Here is a 14,607-nt window from a genome sequence, read left to right as displayed (position 1 = left end):
GCTTATTGTATTTGGCAGTTAGATGGTCATCGGGGACCCCAGCGAGAACAATTTTAGTAGAGAACCAGGGTGAGAACAGAGGGTGGAGGCTGCAGATGTGGACAGTGTGAAGCCAATCCTGAGCCTCACCGTGACCCTGAAACTTGCCTTCAGAAAAGCATCCTCGACGTCAGCTTGCTCTTTAGTCGTTTATCTCCATCTCAGTAAGGTGAAACGAAGCATGCGCAGATAATGTGTATACCGTGAACAGTATAATGAGACTGCCCGCCTACAGAGTCAGTGAATGAACTGGAGACCTCCGAAGTCTTCAGAACCCCCTCACCCTCACCATTGCTGACATCATCCTTTGATGGGTTAGCCAGTCACAGGCCCAGCTTGCTGTGTACTCACGTGGGGGGGCACATCTCCTCGTTAGCCTGCGTGTGATGTGGCACTGGGCCGCACACCCGTCTTCCTACACTGGGCTCACCCTGCAGACTTATTAATGTGTGATGTACTGCTTGTCTTTTGAGAAAAATGCTTAATTTTAATGAATATCATATGACTTTGAGAACAGCTTTATTAAACTCTTCCATCACAGGCTCCTTTCAGCAGTAGAGTCGTCTTACTTTACAGGCCTGTTCCATCCTTCAGCAATTTTCCGTCCCCTTTCCCAACCCACTTCCCACTCCCTGCCTGACTTGAGCTTTCAGCTCCCTCATTTCCTCGCTGCCCCTACACTTGTCTTCCATTTAATTGACACCTAGATCCCTTTGCTCATCTTTTTGATCCCTCCATCAGCCCCCTGCTGGCTCTGCTTCTGTCCCCATCCAATGTAGACCCTGTGGTTCATACTTTAACACCTTTCCCTCTTGTCCTTCTGTCCTGCTTACCTAGTAAAGCCCCTAACCCCAGCTCCGTCCAGCCTGCCCAGGCCCAGCTCAGGCTGCTGCAGACCTTTCCACAGCCATGCGGACTGAAGCTATACTGCCCCATATCCATAGCCCCTGTGGTCTCCAGCCTCAGCTGAGCGTTTATTATTACGTGTTATTTGCTACCTACAAGTCCTTGTTATGTAGCCCTCCTCAGCTTGTGGAGTTTTCTCACAACAGATGTTTCAAATTATCTCTACTTTTCTTAATCCATTAATTTGTACATGTGACGTGGTCAGTAAATGTTGGTTGATTCTGAATCTTAGTATGAAGTAAACTTTTAAAGGCAGTGTGTTCAAACGTGTGTGTTTGAAGAGACATTCACAGTTTGACTTATAAAACGCTGTTGGAATCAAAGAACTTCTCACAGGCTTAGCCTATATACATTATTTTATGGAAAACATAAATAGTAAAATGACGAGGCCTCCAAAATGTTTTAGTATATTCTATTTATGGATGCACACGTAACTTTCTGCTCTTAAGCATACTGCCGTCTCTTCTGTGTCCCACAAAGCTCTGACAACTTAAGCATTTATTTTCAGAATTTCCTCACACAGTTTTTCTTGAAGACTTAATAGAAATAATAAACAGGGAAGGCAGGTTGTTTTAGTCAGGATTCTTGATTGCAAGCAATTGACTCTGGCTGTGTTTAGCAAAAAAGAAACATATTGAAAGGAAGTTGGGAAGAATGCTACAACTCAATAATAAAAAGACAACACAATTTTAAAAATGGGCAAAAGATCTGAATAGACATTTCTCCAGGGAAGATGTACAAATGGCCAATAAGTGCTTAAAAAGTTGTGCAACATCATTAGCCATTAGGGAAGTGCAAATCAAAATCTCAATGTGAGGGACTGCCCCAGTGGCGCAGTGGTTACGACTCTGCACTCCCAATGCAGGGGGCCCGGATTCGATCCCTACTCAAGGAACTAGATCCCACATGCATGTTGCAACTAAGAGGTCGCATGCCTCAACTAAGGAGCTGGAGAGCTGCAACTAAGGAGCCTGCCTGCCACAACTAAGACCCAGCGCAACCAAATACATGTTTTTTTAAAAAGTGCTTTAAAAAAAAAATCTCAGGGAGATCCACTTCACACCCACTAGGATGGCTAGAATCAAAAAATCAGATAACAGGTGTTCACTAGGTTGTGGAAAAATCAGAACCCTCATCCATTGCTAGTGTGAATGTAAAATTATGTAGTGACTTTGGAAAACAGTCTAGCAGTTCCTCAGATGATTAAATGGGTTGCCGTAGGCTCCAGCAATTCCACTCCTAGTTACATACCCTAGAGAAATGAAAGCATATGTCCACACAAAAACTTGTACACAAATGTTTATAGGCGCACTATTCATAGTAGGCAAAAGGTGGAAACAATCCAAATGTCCATCAACGGAAGAATGAATAAGCAAAATTTGGTATATCTATACAGTGGAATATTAATTCAGCCATAAAAAGAAATGATACTACAAGTTGGATGAACCTCGAACACATTGTGCTAAGTGAAAGAAGCCGGTCACAGAAGTCCACATATTCTATGATTCCATTTATAAGAAAGCCCAGAAGAGGGAAATTCACAGACAGAAAGTAGATTAGTGGTTGCTTAAGCCTGGCAGTGAGATTGCGGGTGGGGATGGGGGGAGATAGTTAAAGGAGAGAGAGTTTCTTTCTGAGGTGATGAAAATGTTACAAAATTGACTGTAGTGATGGTTGCATATATCTGTAAATATACTAAAAATATTTAATTGTACACTTTACATGGGTGAATGTATAGTATATGAATTATGTCTCAATAAAGCTTTTTACAAAAGGAAACATTCAAATTTGGCATTGGAAAAAAAAAAAGAGAAGGAAGTTGCAGAGCTTGCAGAATTTCTAGGAGGGATGGATTACCAGGCTCAGAGCCCAAAATATTCAGAGTCCTAGGCAGGTATATGCTAGTGAAACCACCACTGCTGCCATCTCTGGGCCCCAGACACCCCAGCTTACACCACCAACACTGACCTGGATTCTGAGCACTGCCCTTCCAAGTGCTGCCATCGTTGTCTGTGAAAATGATGCACAAATCCCACCAGCCATGTCTGATTCTGTCTCCATCCCTGCTTCTTGGCCTCACGATTTTCCAATTCAAAGAATGGAGCAGGTGATTCTGACAGACAGAGCCCAGGTCATACACCCATGTGCTAGCTGCAAGGGAGGTTGGAAACGTATCTCGTATTTTTAGTGTGTATAATAGGAGGGGCCTTGCCTCATAAACTCATATCCCTCAAGCATAGGAGAGGATTTTAGATGTTAAGCAACAAAACCCAAAGAAAAAAGGTCCACCACCCTTTTGTCTTCAATTTATATTAGGACCACAACCCAAATTCCTATAGACTGAGTTGATTTCTAGGCAAGCTCATTTGAGATGCTAAAACGATCATGATTATAGGTTTGATTTCCATTACTGGTTTTATAATCAGTTATCTTCTCTTCTATCACCTTACTCACAGTCTCACAAATTATTTCTCTGATACCAAGAAAAATCTAATGAAAGAGTATACGGATTATTTGTTGTAAAACCATCCTGACCTTGGCAGGAGGGTGGTGTGGGACAGAAATCAGGTGGGGAAAATTCAGATTATAAAGACCTTGCTGTTGTAGGATAAGTCTTCAATAAAATGCTAATGTACATAACTATCTGTAATAGTCTAAGGTGACTGGATAAATTTTATCACTGAAGTTGATAATTTTACCTTTACTCTTCAGTTTCTAAGAACTTATGAAATATTTGAAAAGGCAGTTAACATAGTTCATTCATAATTCCAATAATTAATGTCAACAATTCAAACACTAGGATGTCTTTCTGAGTATAATAATGTGTTAAAAATCATTGTAGATTAGTGAGTCATGAGTTTTCTTATTGAGGATTTGTACATATCAGTTCTCTTTAATTAACTGTTTGGTGGTTTTAAACTTTAATTGCCCTTTCAAAAAAAAAAAAGGTTAAAATCAATCTTGACAGGTGTGTACAATTCAAGTTGGTAGTATGTTGTGTTGATAAAACATAGACATAAACACGATTCTAATAATGGACAAAACTTCTGTTCTATTTACTCAAGGAGAGCATAGTTAACCAAGTAAAAGTACAATGTATCATTAGTCTGAAATAAATTATTTGACATTAAAACTAAAATAACAATCTTTTACCCCATAATGTCATGGTCCTAAATAGCTAGACTAACAATTTCAATCCTGGTTCTGCCACTTAATTACCTACCATAGGACTTGGAAAAATTACTTGGCCTCCCTGAGCCTCAGTTTCTTCATTTGAAAAAAGGAGACAAATCCCATCTACTCATAGGGTTATTGTGCATATTAAATGAATTAATATAAAGAAGGCACTTAGAGCAAGACCTGAAACACAGTAGCAAGAAACTCAATAAATGTTAGCAAATTATCTTGGAAATTTGCTGATTTTTTTTTTTTTTTTGCGGTACACGGGCCTCTCACTGTTGCGGCCTCTCCCGTTGCGGAGCTCTGGACACGCAGACTCAGTGGCCATGGCTCACGGGCCCAGCCGCTCCGCGGCATGTGGGATCCTCCCGGACCGGGGCACGAACCCGTGTCCCCTGCATCGGCAGGCGGACTCAACCACTGCGCCACCAGGGAAGCCCCTGATTTGTTTTTTTAACTTCTTATTTTGCCGTAATTTCAGATTTATAGAAAAGTGGCAAGAAGAGCCCAACTCTGTCTACCCTTTACCCAGGTTCCCCAGATGTTAGTATTTTACCACATTCGCTTTATGCTTGACTCAGTGAGTATGCATGTATTGTTTTGTTTTGTTTTTTAACCATTTAAGAGTAAGCTGCAGTCATAGTATCCTTTTACCCTTAAATGCTTCAAGATATGTTCCTTAAAAACATTTTCTTGTATATCCACAGTGGAGGTCTCAAAGAAATTATCAGTGATACAACACTGTTACCTAACCTTCAGACTTGATTCAGTTTTTCCAATTTTCTCAGATAATGTGCTTACAGTAGAAGAAAATCCTAGATCATGTCTTTTATTCTGTTGTGTATTCCTCTTTAATCTGAAACTGTTCCTCATGATGTTTTTTTTTTGTTTTTTGTCAAGACCTTGATATTTTTTGATACATACAGGCCAGTTATTTTGTAGCGTCCTTCAGTTTGAGTTTGTCTTTCGTCTTGCTTAAATTCAGGTAATGCATTTTTGGCAGGAATGCCGTAGAAATGATGCTGTATTCTTTTTATTGCAATAGCTAAGGAAGCATATGATGTTTGTTTGTCCCATTACTGGGCTGTTAACTTTGATCATGTGGTTAAGATTGTGTCTGTCCAGTTTGCCACTGTAAAGTTACCATTTCTCCCTTTGTAATTAATCTATTTACAGGATGATACCTTTAGACTATGTACATATTTCTGTTACTGCAAACCTCTTACCCACTATTTTGGTATCCATTGATTATTGTTATGACAGTTGCCAAATGGTGATTTTAATTCCATCATTTCTTCTACAGTTATTAGTTGACTTTCCATGGACTTTCTCTTCTCACCCAATTTTTGTATCACTATAGATTCATAGATTCTTATTTATTCATTGGGTTACAGTCTATTACTATAATTTTCTTGATGATCAAGTTATCCCCAGTTTGGCCATGAGAGCCCTGTAAGCTGGCTCCTATGTCCTTTTGTCATATCTCCGTTTGAGCACTTCCTTTCTTTTAAGTAGAGGAAGGAATCTTGTATCTTATGCTGACTGTCCAGAGTCATATTGAGAGCTGAAACTTAGTTCCTTTAAAATGTTACTAATACATGAAGATTAATTCATTCTCTCATTTGCTAAGTTTCCTTTCTGTGCTTGGGGCTAGATGCTTCCAATCTAAGTGAAGTTTAACTCCAGTTCATATTTCAAAAACAATGTAAAAATAATTGTTACAGACAATTAAATGCTATCAATATGCAGAGATGGGCTAGAAACCAGGGAATTGAAGAGAAAATTGAGAAAAGAGCAGAGTTTTAATAAAGGAGCAGCGAGGATATTCAGTTCAGCACTACAGCATGAGCAAAGGTGCAGAGCTAAGAATAGTCCTGTCTTAGGGAATTTTGAGGAGCTTGACTAGTTGGTGGGAGATCATGTTGGTAATTAGTGGCTAGGGGTGTCTGGTTTATTGGGAGCCTGGATTCCAGGCTAACTCATTTCTTATTTATCCTATAGGGATGGAGAGAATTCACAAAGAGTATGTTTCAGAAAGTTTACTCCGATTTTATATTGCAGAAGCGTTGGAAAAACATAAGACACGTTAGGCAACTATTAAAATAATTGAGTCTAAGGCAATAGGAATACAAATCGAAAGGAATCTGGGAAGGAATTTGGAAGGAAGAAATAACTTTAGGGTCCTGAATCAGGATAACTGGGAGAATGGGGTACTCTGCAAGAAATAGGAAACTGATGAATTTTATAAGGGAAAGAAAACAGAAAAATTGTAAAGAGAAACTCAAAGAAAAACAGGTTTGGTGATACTGAAATTTTTTAGCTTTTTTTTTTTTCTATTAAGATTGATTAAAAGCCATGCAATTACCCCATAAATTTTATACAAAGCAATACAGCTAAAAAGTAATGCCCTGGGACCATATAATATCATAATTATTAGACATAGAGATGCTTGCTGAATAATGCTTGTAAGCAATAGATATTCAGTAATAGCTTTAATTTTCATAGCTTTAGATTTATAGTGAAATAGGAAGTTGTTTTGGTTTGATATGCCACATTACCAGTCTGAAATCTTATCTCTGAATTGAGATCCAGTTTCCTTGACTGATTTGAAATATGGGGCTCTTGTTGGCATTTGGGGGCGAAGAATTTGTTTCCAAGTGTAGCATTTGATTCTTCTGGGTTTCTAAAATTCACATTCCCATCCTTCTCTTTAAAAGATATATCATTTTTAACTTTGACTTTGTGTAAAGAAGAAATCATCAGAAACTAAGAATCTAGCTTACAAGATCTTAAAAGCACCAAATATTGTGACCAAGACATATTTTGCCAAATGTTGGGAGATAAATGTAGGAAGTACCTAGATCCAGACATTCCACAATAAGTGAATGTTCCTGAACAGATATTCTGCCGTTTCATTAATTTTTACAATTAAACGCATTTCAGTCTTAACCAGTCGTTATCATTCTTCTTCTTAGATATAGCAAGAAAAATGACACAGGTTTGTTATCTCTCTAGCTACTGTCTCTTCAGGCTTTCTGAACTGGCTTGAATCCTAAAGGTTACATCTGAGAACTAAACCTCATCCAATCCATAGGATACCAAGCAGGTTTGTTCATTTGTTTGTTAATAGGTTAATATATGGACTTCATAATTAAAATCTATTGAAAGGAATTATTACATGAAGTAATGTATTAACCATCTAATGTGTTGGGATAGTGCTGGGCGACTGTCATAATTGCTGCTGCTACAGTTCACAAAAAGGAAAGTAAAGTCGGTTCTTTTGGTTGGGAAAGAAGATTTCATGTTATCTGTATTTGCAGGCTTTCTGGCTCATATGCTGGAGGAATCCTTGCTGCGGGGGTGTTTTCATTTTCTCGTCTAACATGGCAGTGGTCCATTGCAGCAGAGGTTTTTAGTTTAAACAATCTGTTTGTGGGGCTGCTTATGGCTCTTACTGTACATTTTGAGGAGGCAACAACTGCACAAGAAAGATCAAAGGTAACCTATTTTGATCAAAGTGAAATCACTTTTTGTTTTAATTTTTTGACAGATGCTCTATTTCTTTTTAACTTTGGTTTAGATATTGTTTATTCTGATTACTGTCAAGGTAATCTAGGCATGTTGAGAGAGAAAATATTCTCAATTCTTTTACTATGAATGATGAGAGCCTTTATAAAACATGGAATTTTTTTTTTTTCTTTCACAGTTCAGAAGGTTTTTGAAGAATGAGGGTATTCTGAAATCCCTTTTGAGTCCTATGACAAAGATAGACTTGTTGGTTAATCCACCATCGTGTGTGTGTGTGTGTGTGTGTGTGTGTGTGTGTGTGTGTGATCTTAAGATGCCAAGTCCTAGGTTGACTACCTTAAATTATTTACCATTATGGCACATTGACTTATTCTCTAATTGCAAAAAAGATCAAATTTGCACTTTTTTTTTTTAACCAGAAGGAGAGGATCAACTGTAAAATGAAGTAGTCCCAAAGAGATTACAGTGAGATTACAGTGATTTCTAAGGCCAACACTATCATCAAAATAATTTGAAATGTGGAGGAACCCTGTCTTCTAAGGGCTTACCGTCTATACATTGAAGAGTGCCAGATCATCTTAGTATATGCACAGCCTGTGTCATTAAAGATTATAGAAACAAAAGAATATAAAAGTTTATCTGAGGCTTCCATAAACAAACCTGTGGTGCTGTTAGAGTTTATTTATTTATTTATTTTGTGGTAAGCGGGCCTCTCACTATCGTGGCCTCTCCCGTTGCGGAGCACAGGCTCCGGACGCGCAGGCTCAGTGGCCATGGCTCACGGGCCCAGCCGCTCCGCGGCATGTGGGATCTTCCCGGACCGGGGCACGAACCCGTGTCCCCTGCATCGGCAGGCGGACTCTCAACCACTGTGCCACCAGGGAAGCCCTTAGAGTTTATTTTTTATTTAAAATAAACTTTTTTCTGATTATGAAAATAACACATGTTCAAAAATAGCAGAAAGACCACCCATAGAGAACCAGGTTTCTAAATAAAAGTGTTATATTCAATTTATTTAATTCAATAGGAGAAAAAGTCAAACAGAATTGTTGAACTTCAGTTCTAGATTTCACTTGAATGAGAATTACACAATATCCTGTTACTGTTAGGACATGTCATCATATAGGACTTTGCAAAACTTAGTTTGAAGACAGTAATTTAAGGTCACACTCTGCAATGATTTGATGAGAATGAAAAATAATAATAAAAAATAATGGTGATAAATATTAGTGCATGTTAAAGCATGACTGTTTGCATCTAAGATGTTGATTTTAACCAGACTTATCGTACAAATGCTTAGCTTTAATATAAAGAATAGCTTTTTACTATTGTGCTGTTTTTGGTGAATTTTTAACTTGGATTTTTTTCTTTTATTTATTTTCAGATATCTAAAATTGGTGCTTTCTGCTGTGGCCTTAGCTTATGTAATCAGCACACAGTAGTAGTCTATGTTTTGTGCATAATACCATGGATTCTCTTTCGACTTTTAAAAGAGAAGGTAAGTTTTTCTGTTTTGTTTTTTTTTTTGCGGTATGTGGGCCTCTCACTGCTGTGGCCTCTCCCATTGCGGAGCACAGGCTCCAGGCGCGCAGGCTCAGCGGCCATGGCTCACGGGCCCAGCTGCTCTGCGGCATTTGGGATCTTCCCGGACCGGGGCACAAACCCGTGTCCCCTGCATCGGCAGGTGGACTCTCAACCACTGCCCCACCAGGGAAGCCCCGAAGGTAAGTTTTTGAGTAAAAACGAAAATTCATAATATTTTATTTATGCCCACTATGACATTTATGGAATCAGAAAACACGGGCTTGCTTTATTTATTTATTTATTTCATATAAAGCTTGATAGGAATATCATTGAATCTGTAGATGGCATTGGGTAGTATGAACATTTTAACAATATTAATTATTTTAATCCATGAACATGATATATCTTTTCATTTGTGTCTTCTTCAGTTTCTTTCATCAACGTCTTATAGTTTTCAGTACACAGATATTTCACCTCCTTGGTTAAATTTATTCCTAAGCATTTTATCTTTTTGATGTTATTGTAAATGAGATAGTTTTTTTTTCCCAGATAGTTCATTGTTATTATATAGAAACACAACTAATTTTTGTGTGTTGATTTTGTATCCTGCAACTTTCCTGAATTTGTTTATTAGTTCTAACAGCTTTTTGATGGAATCTTTAGGATTTTCTATATAAGATCATGTCATTGGCAAACAGAGACAATTTTATTTCTTCTTTTTTTTTTTTTTTCTTTTGGCCCTGCTGAGCTGCATGTGGGATCTTAGTTCTCCCACCAGGGATTGAACCTCTGCCACCTGCAGTGGAAGCGTGGATTCCTAACCACTGGACTGCCAGGGAATTCCCACTTCTTCCTTTCTAATTTGGATTCCTTTTATTTCTTTTTCTTGCCTGATTACTCTGAGTAGGACTTCAGTACTATGTTGAACATGAGTGGTGAGACTGGTGAGTGGGCACCCTTGTCTTGTCTTGTTCCTGATCTTAAAGGAGAAGCTTTCAATCTGTCACCACTGAGTATGATGTTAGCTGTGGGCTTGTCATATATGGCTTTTATTACGTTAATGTATGACCCACATCCATTAAATCAGAATTATTTTAGATTGGGATCAGCCACTGGCTCGGCTCTGCAGATGTGCAGAACTGCTGGCTAAGATCTCTGCTCTGGCACTGCTGCAAGCAGGAACGTGGTCTGCCAAGATGGGAGACTGGTTGCTGTAAGCCTTGCTCCCCTTCTCCGTCTCTATCTGATCCCCAGTGGTTGAGCCCTGAAGATCCCCCCAGTGGTCCCTGCGAGGTGAGAACTGAGTGAGCCTCCTGGGAAGCATCCTGCAATGCTGGGGGAGCGGGATATCCACCTTGGGCTCTCTTTTCCCACTGGAAAAACTGTAGTCCTAGGGGAGTCCTCTTGGTGCAGTGCTGTGCTGGCCTAGGGGAGGGGTGATGTGGTCAGAGTGCCCCCTGACACTTCGAAAGTGGTCCTTCTCAGTCTCTGTGGTCCAGGAATATGCTTTAGCCTCAACCCCAGTTTCTGGGATTTTCACAGTGGGGCCATGTCTATGGATAGTTGCTGATGGTGTTTTGTGAGAAGGACTGAAGTTGGGAATGATTTATGTTGCCATCTTGATGCTGTCACTCTTAGCCAGTCTTCTGATATCACGGGAGGTGCATTTAGATATCAGAGAGGTACATTCTCTGGCATGAACTTAAAAAGCAAATCTTTTGTGTTAGTTCTTTGAAGGGAGAGCCGTATTCTTATATAAAACATGCAAGACTCATGGTTGACAAGTTAGGAGCCTGGTCTGAGAGCCTGTTTACTCTACTTAGATCAGCTACTGCTGAATGATGAAATTTGGGAAAGTATGACTCTTCAAAGGACCTTTTATTTTCATTATTTAAAGAGCAGAGGCTAGAAAATAAGATCTACCAGTGAAGTGACAGGGAGTTGGATCTCACTGGTCAGATGACCTAAGGCAGCGCTGGAAGTCCTGAGTCAGTTGGTTGCGACCCTGACTGCTCACTTAAATTATCTGGGAAGCTTTAAGAAAGTAAGTAAGAGAGAGTGTGCGTGTGTGTGTGTGTGTGTGTGTGTGTGTGTGTGTGTGTGTGATCCCACCACCCTAAACTAATTCTGATTTAATTGATTTGGGGTAAAGCCCAGATATTAATATTTTTTAAAAGTTCCCCAGGTGATTCCAGTATACGTGCAGCTGGGACTCAGAACCTCTCTCCTGTACTCTCTGAAATAGATCTCATGTGATTGTTTCCCTGTTTATTTCCCATACAAAAGGAAAATTCTGCAACAACTGCACCTTGCCATTCTAAACTGAACCTTATAATATGCAGAAACTACCAAAATCTAAACATTTACTTTCTTTAAAGGTACTCTTAAGAATAGCAAAGCCATATTTTTCAATTAGTTATTTCTTACACTTTTTTCATCCCATCATTTTTATGAATCTCATTACCACTTTAGAAATGTCAAGCAAAATTAGTACTATAATAAAAGCACTCCATTTTCAATTAAGAATGTTTATTTGAAAATGCTGATGTAAGTCAACTGCTTTTCTACTTCTGGTGAATGCAAACTTTGGTACTTATATTCACTGTCACCTATGAATTTTCCATTTTGTAAAGGAAAGATGGGCAATTTCTAATCACAATATTTGTAAGAGACCCTTTTCCCAGTTACTAAAGCAACCACTATTTGAATCTTTCTAGTATACCAGGATTCTTCTGGACTTAATCTTTATAAAAATTTGGCAGTGTTGTCCTTTGTTTTAGAAATGTGAAGATGAGAAATATATTCTCCTTGAGGCAAGACTGTTGCATACAACAGGTTTCCTTCCTTCCTATGTAAATTGAGAAAAAAGAACATTTGGATGAACTGGGATGTTACTTAAAAGCTAGCTTCATTTGTGCCAAGTATTTTCATTAAATGTCCCAAACACTTGTAGAAAGAACATATTGTCAGTGTACAATCATAATAAAGTATATAATTGAAGTCTGCTTCTGATGATGGGAATGAAGTGAATCAGTATTAGAACAATATTTTGGGCATTTTCAAAAACTGCCAGACACCGTAATCACTTCCAAGTGGGTTATCTCAGCTGTGCAATGCTGCATGTCATGACATGGTTTTAAATGTAAAAGATGCAATAGACATGATACTCATGAGTCTTTGCTAATATTATTTGCTTCACTCAGATTTCACCTGCCATGCAAAGGAATTCAGACTGATGCAATTTTCTAGTAATCCACAGTAATCAGAAAGTTTAACATCGTATTCTGTGGTGACTTAATATAAATTGAGAGATCAGCTCTGAGTAAACATATTTGATGTTTTCCTTGATGTGTTCTTGAAGTTCCAGGATGAATCTGACTAAAATAAACATTATTATACATGTGACACCATGTGCTCTGATGCAGGAACTGTCCCTGGGCTCTTTGTTGAAGTTGGGTCTGTACCTCTCTGCTGGTTTGCTGCCCTATGTCTACCTTCCTATCTCATCCTACCTCCATCAAGCCCGTTGGACCTGGGGAGACCAGACAACATTGCTAGGATTTTTGACACATTTTCTCAGGGAAGAATATGGAACATTCAGTCTGGTAAATTTATATTTCAAGCCCTTTTAAGGAAATAAGTGGCAAAATTTCAGTGTTCTGCCTGGACCTTGAGTGGAAAAAAAAAAATCAGTGTTTTTGTGTCAATGACAGTACCTGGAATTTTCATTTGTTATTTGTATAGCAGACTTGCCCCTTGGAATGTAGCCTTTCACATATGTTAGAAAAAAAAATGAATCACTTAATCCGACATCATCCTGTTGTATACCCTGAATGTGTTTTTCAGGATAACAAGCAGTAAAAAGATTGCTGCCCGCAGTTGAAGCATTTCAGTCTTGTTAGCATTCGGTATCACTTTGGGCTCTTGGTCTGTGATTAAAAATATTTGGAAATGATTAAAGGGAAAAAAATCTCAAAAATTTTAATATACCTTAATGAGTATATTTGTTTCTTTTTTTAAAACATATTTGATGAACAGTGTTCATGTTAGTATTCAGTGGGGGATCTAAATATGTAAATGCTTCATAAAATATGATCTCACTTAATGGAAACTGTATGTTCTAAAGAATTTCAAAAGGCCTTTCTTTCCCTAAGACATAAATTAGGGGAAAACACTAAATGTGGCTGTAGGTAATGGCTATCTGAAAAGTGAAAGGATAAATAGATGGGTTTTTATTTTAAGAAAGACAGTTGTATCTGATTTTTCTTTCATGGTTTGCACTTTCTGTGTCTTAAGAAGGCAAATCTCAGAAGACTACAATATTATATGATACCATTTATACAAAATTCTAAGCCATGCAAAAACTAAACAGTCTATTGCTGAAGGATACATAAAAAGTAGTAAAACTATATAGTAAAACTGTATATATATATATACAGTTACCACTGGGGGACAAGAAAGCCCCTTTGAGAGCTTTGTGAGATACCTTATGGTATTCGTGCAGTTCTGTTTCTTCAGTGAGTGGTGAGTCTGTAGATTTTTAAAAACTCTTTATTCCCTAAATATATATTATATATGTTTTTTTATGTAGGAGGTATTTCATAATAAAGTCATTTAATAAAAGGATAATTATTATTTTTTGACTTAGAAAGTTTGGTACTTTAAATTTATACTCTGGTTTACTTACATTGGTTATTCCATTGAAATATTGCTTGAGGGCCACTCCAGATTTGAAATGTGTATAATTCACACATAATTGTGAAATTACAGGCAGGCGATAATGAGCTTTAACCAAAGTGCCCAAAAAAAGAGCTTAAAGAGACTTTGTAATGAAAGTGTAAAATCTGTTAGTTCATTAATGTGTTAATCATTCCTGCTGGAAGAGTTTAACTGATTTTTAGCCAATTATTGTCTCTGAAATTATTCCTAAGGGATATCTGTGTTTAGTTTTCACTGACTTCTAAAAAATCCAATAAGGCTCTGAAGTAAACACTTTGAATGAAGAGACAAGTTGCATTGTATATTTAAACGTGTATCTTTTAAATCAGGGTAATTAAAACACAATAGTCTGTCTACCAAAGCTTCAGTTTAATGCTTATGCAAATAAACTTTTTTATGTTTAGGCCAAATCTGAAATAGGATCCAGTATGTCTGAAATATTGCTGTGAGTATGAAATATCTTAAACTATTTTTAAATGAATTCTTTATTAGTTCCTTTAAACGATTTTAGGGATTTCTGAGTTTATCTCTTTGTGAAGCAGTACGTCTGAGATGTAGTTTTCACCTCTGTGGTTAACAGTTTTTGTGTATAATGACAAATATTCCAGCATTTCCTTCAATAAGATAAAGCTTAAAATGAGTAATAAGTAAAACAGTAAATAAGACTATTAGGAGACTAAATAGAATATATAAAATGAAAATGTTTCAACT

At 37.8% G+C, this 14,607-nt stretch overlaps 1 protein-coding gene across 1 annotated transcript in view; it reads left to right on the top strand.

The window, feature by feature from the left end:
- TMEM260 (transmembrane protein 260) overlaps nt 1-14,607 on the top strand; it is a 58,869-nt gene that overhangs the window by 19,265 nt on the left and 24,997 nt on the right. Inside the window, exons 4-7 of the mRNA XM_065871864.1 lie at nt 7,446-7,623; nt 9,038-9,151; nt 12,603-12,782; nt 14,301-14,341. Coding sequence (XP_065727936.1) covers nt 7,446-7,623; nt 9,038-9,151; nt 12,603-12,782; nt 14,301-14,341 — 513 coding nt within the window. The remainder of the gene's footprint in view (nt 1-7,445; nt 7,624-9,037; nt 9,152-12,602; nt 12,783-14,300; nt 14,342-14,607) is intronic.

This window comes from Phocoena phocoena, chromosome 2, assembly GCF_963924675.1.
Source record: "Phocoena phocoena chromosome 2, mPhoPho1.1, whole genome shotgun sequence".
Taxonomy (NCBI): domain Eukaryota; kingdom Metazoa; phylum Chordata; class Mammalia; order Artiodactyla; family Phocoenidae; genus Phocoena; species Phocoena phocoena.
This window is presented reverse-complemented; position numbering and strand designations above follow the sequence as displayed.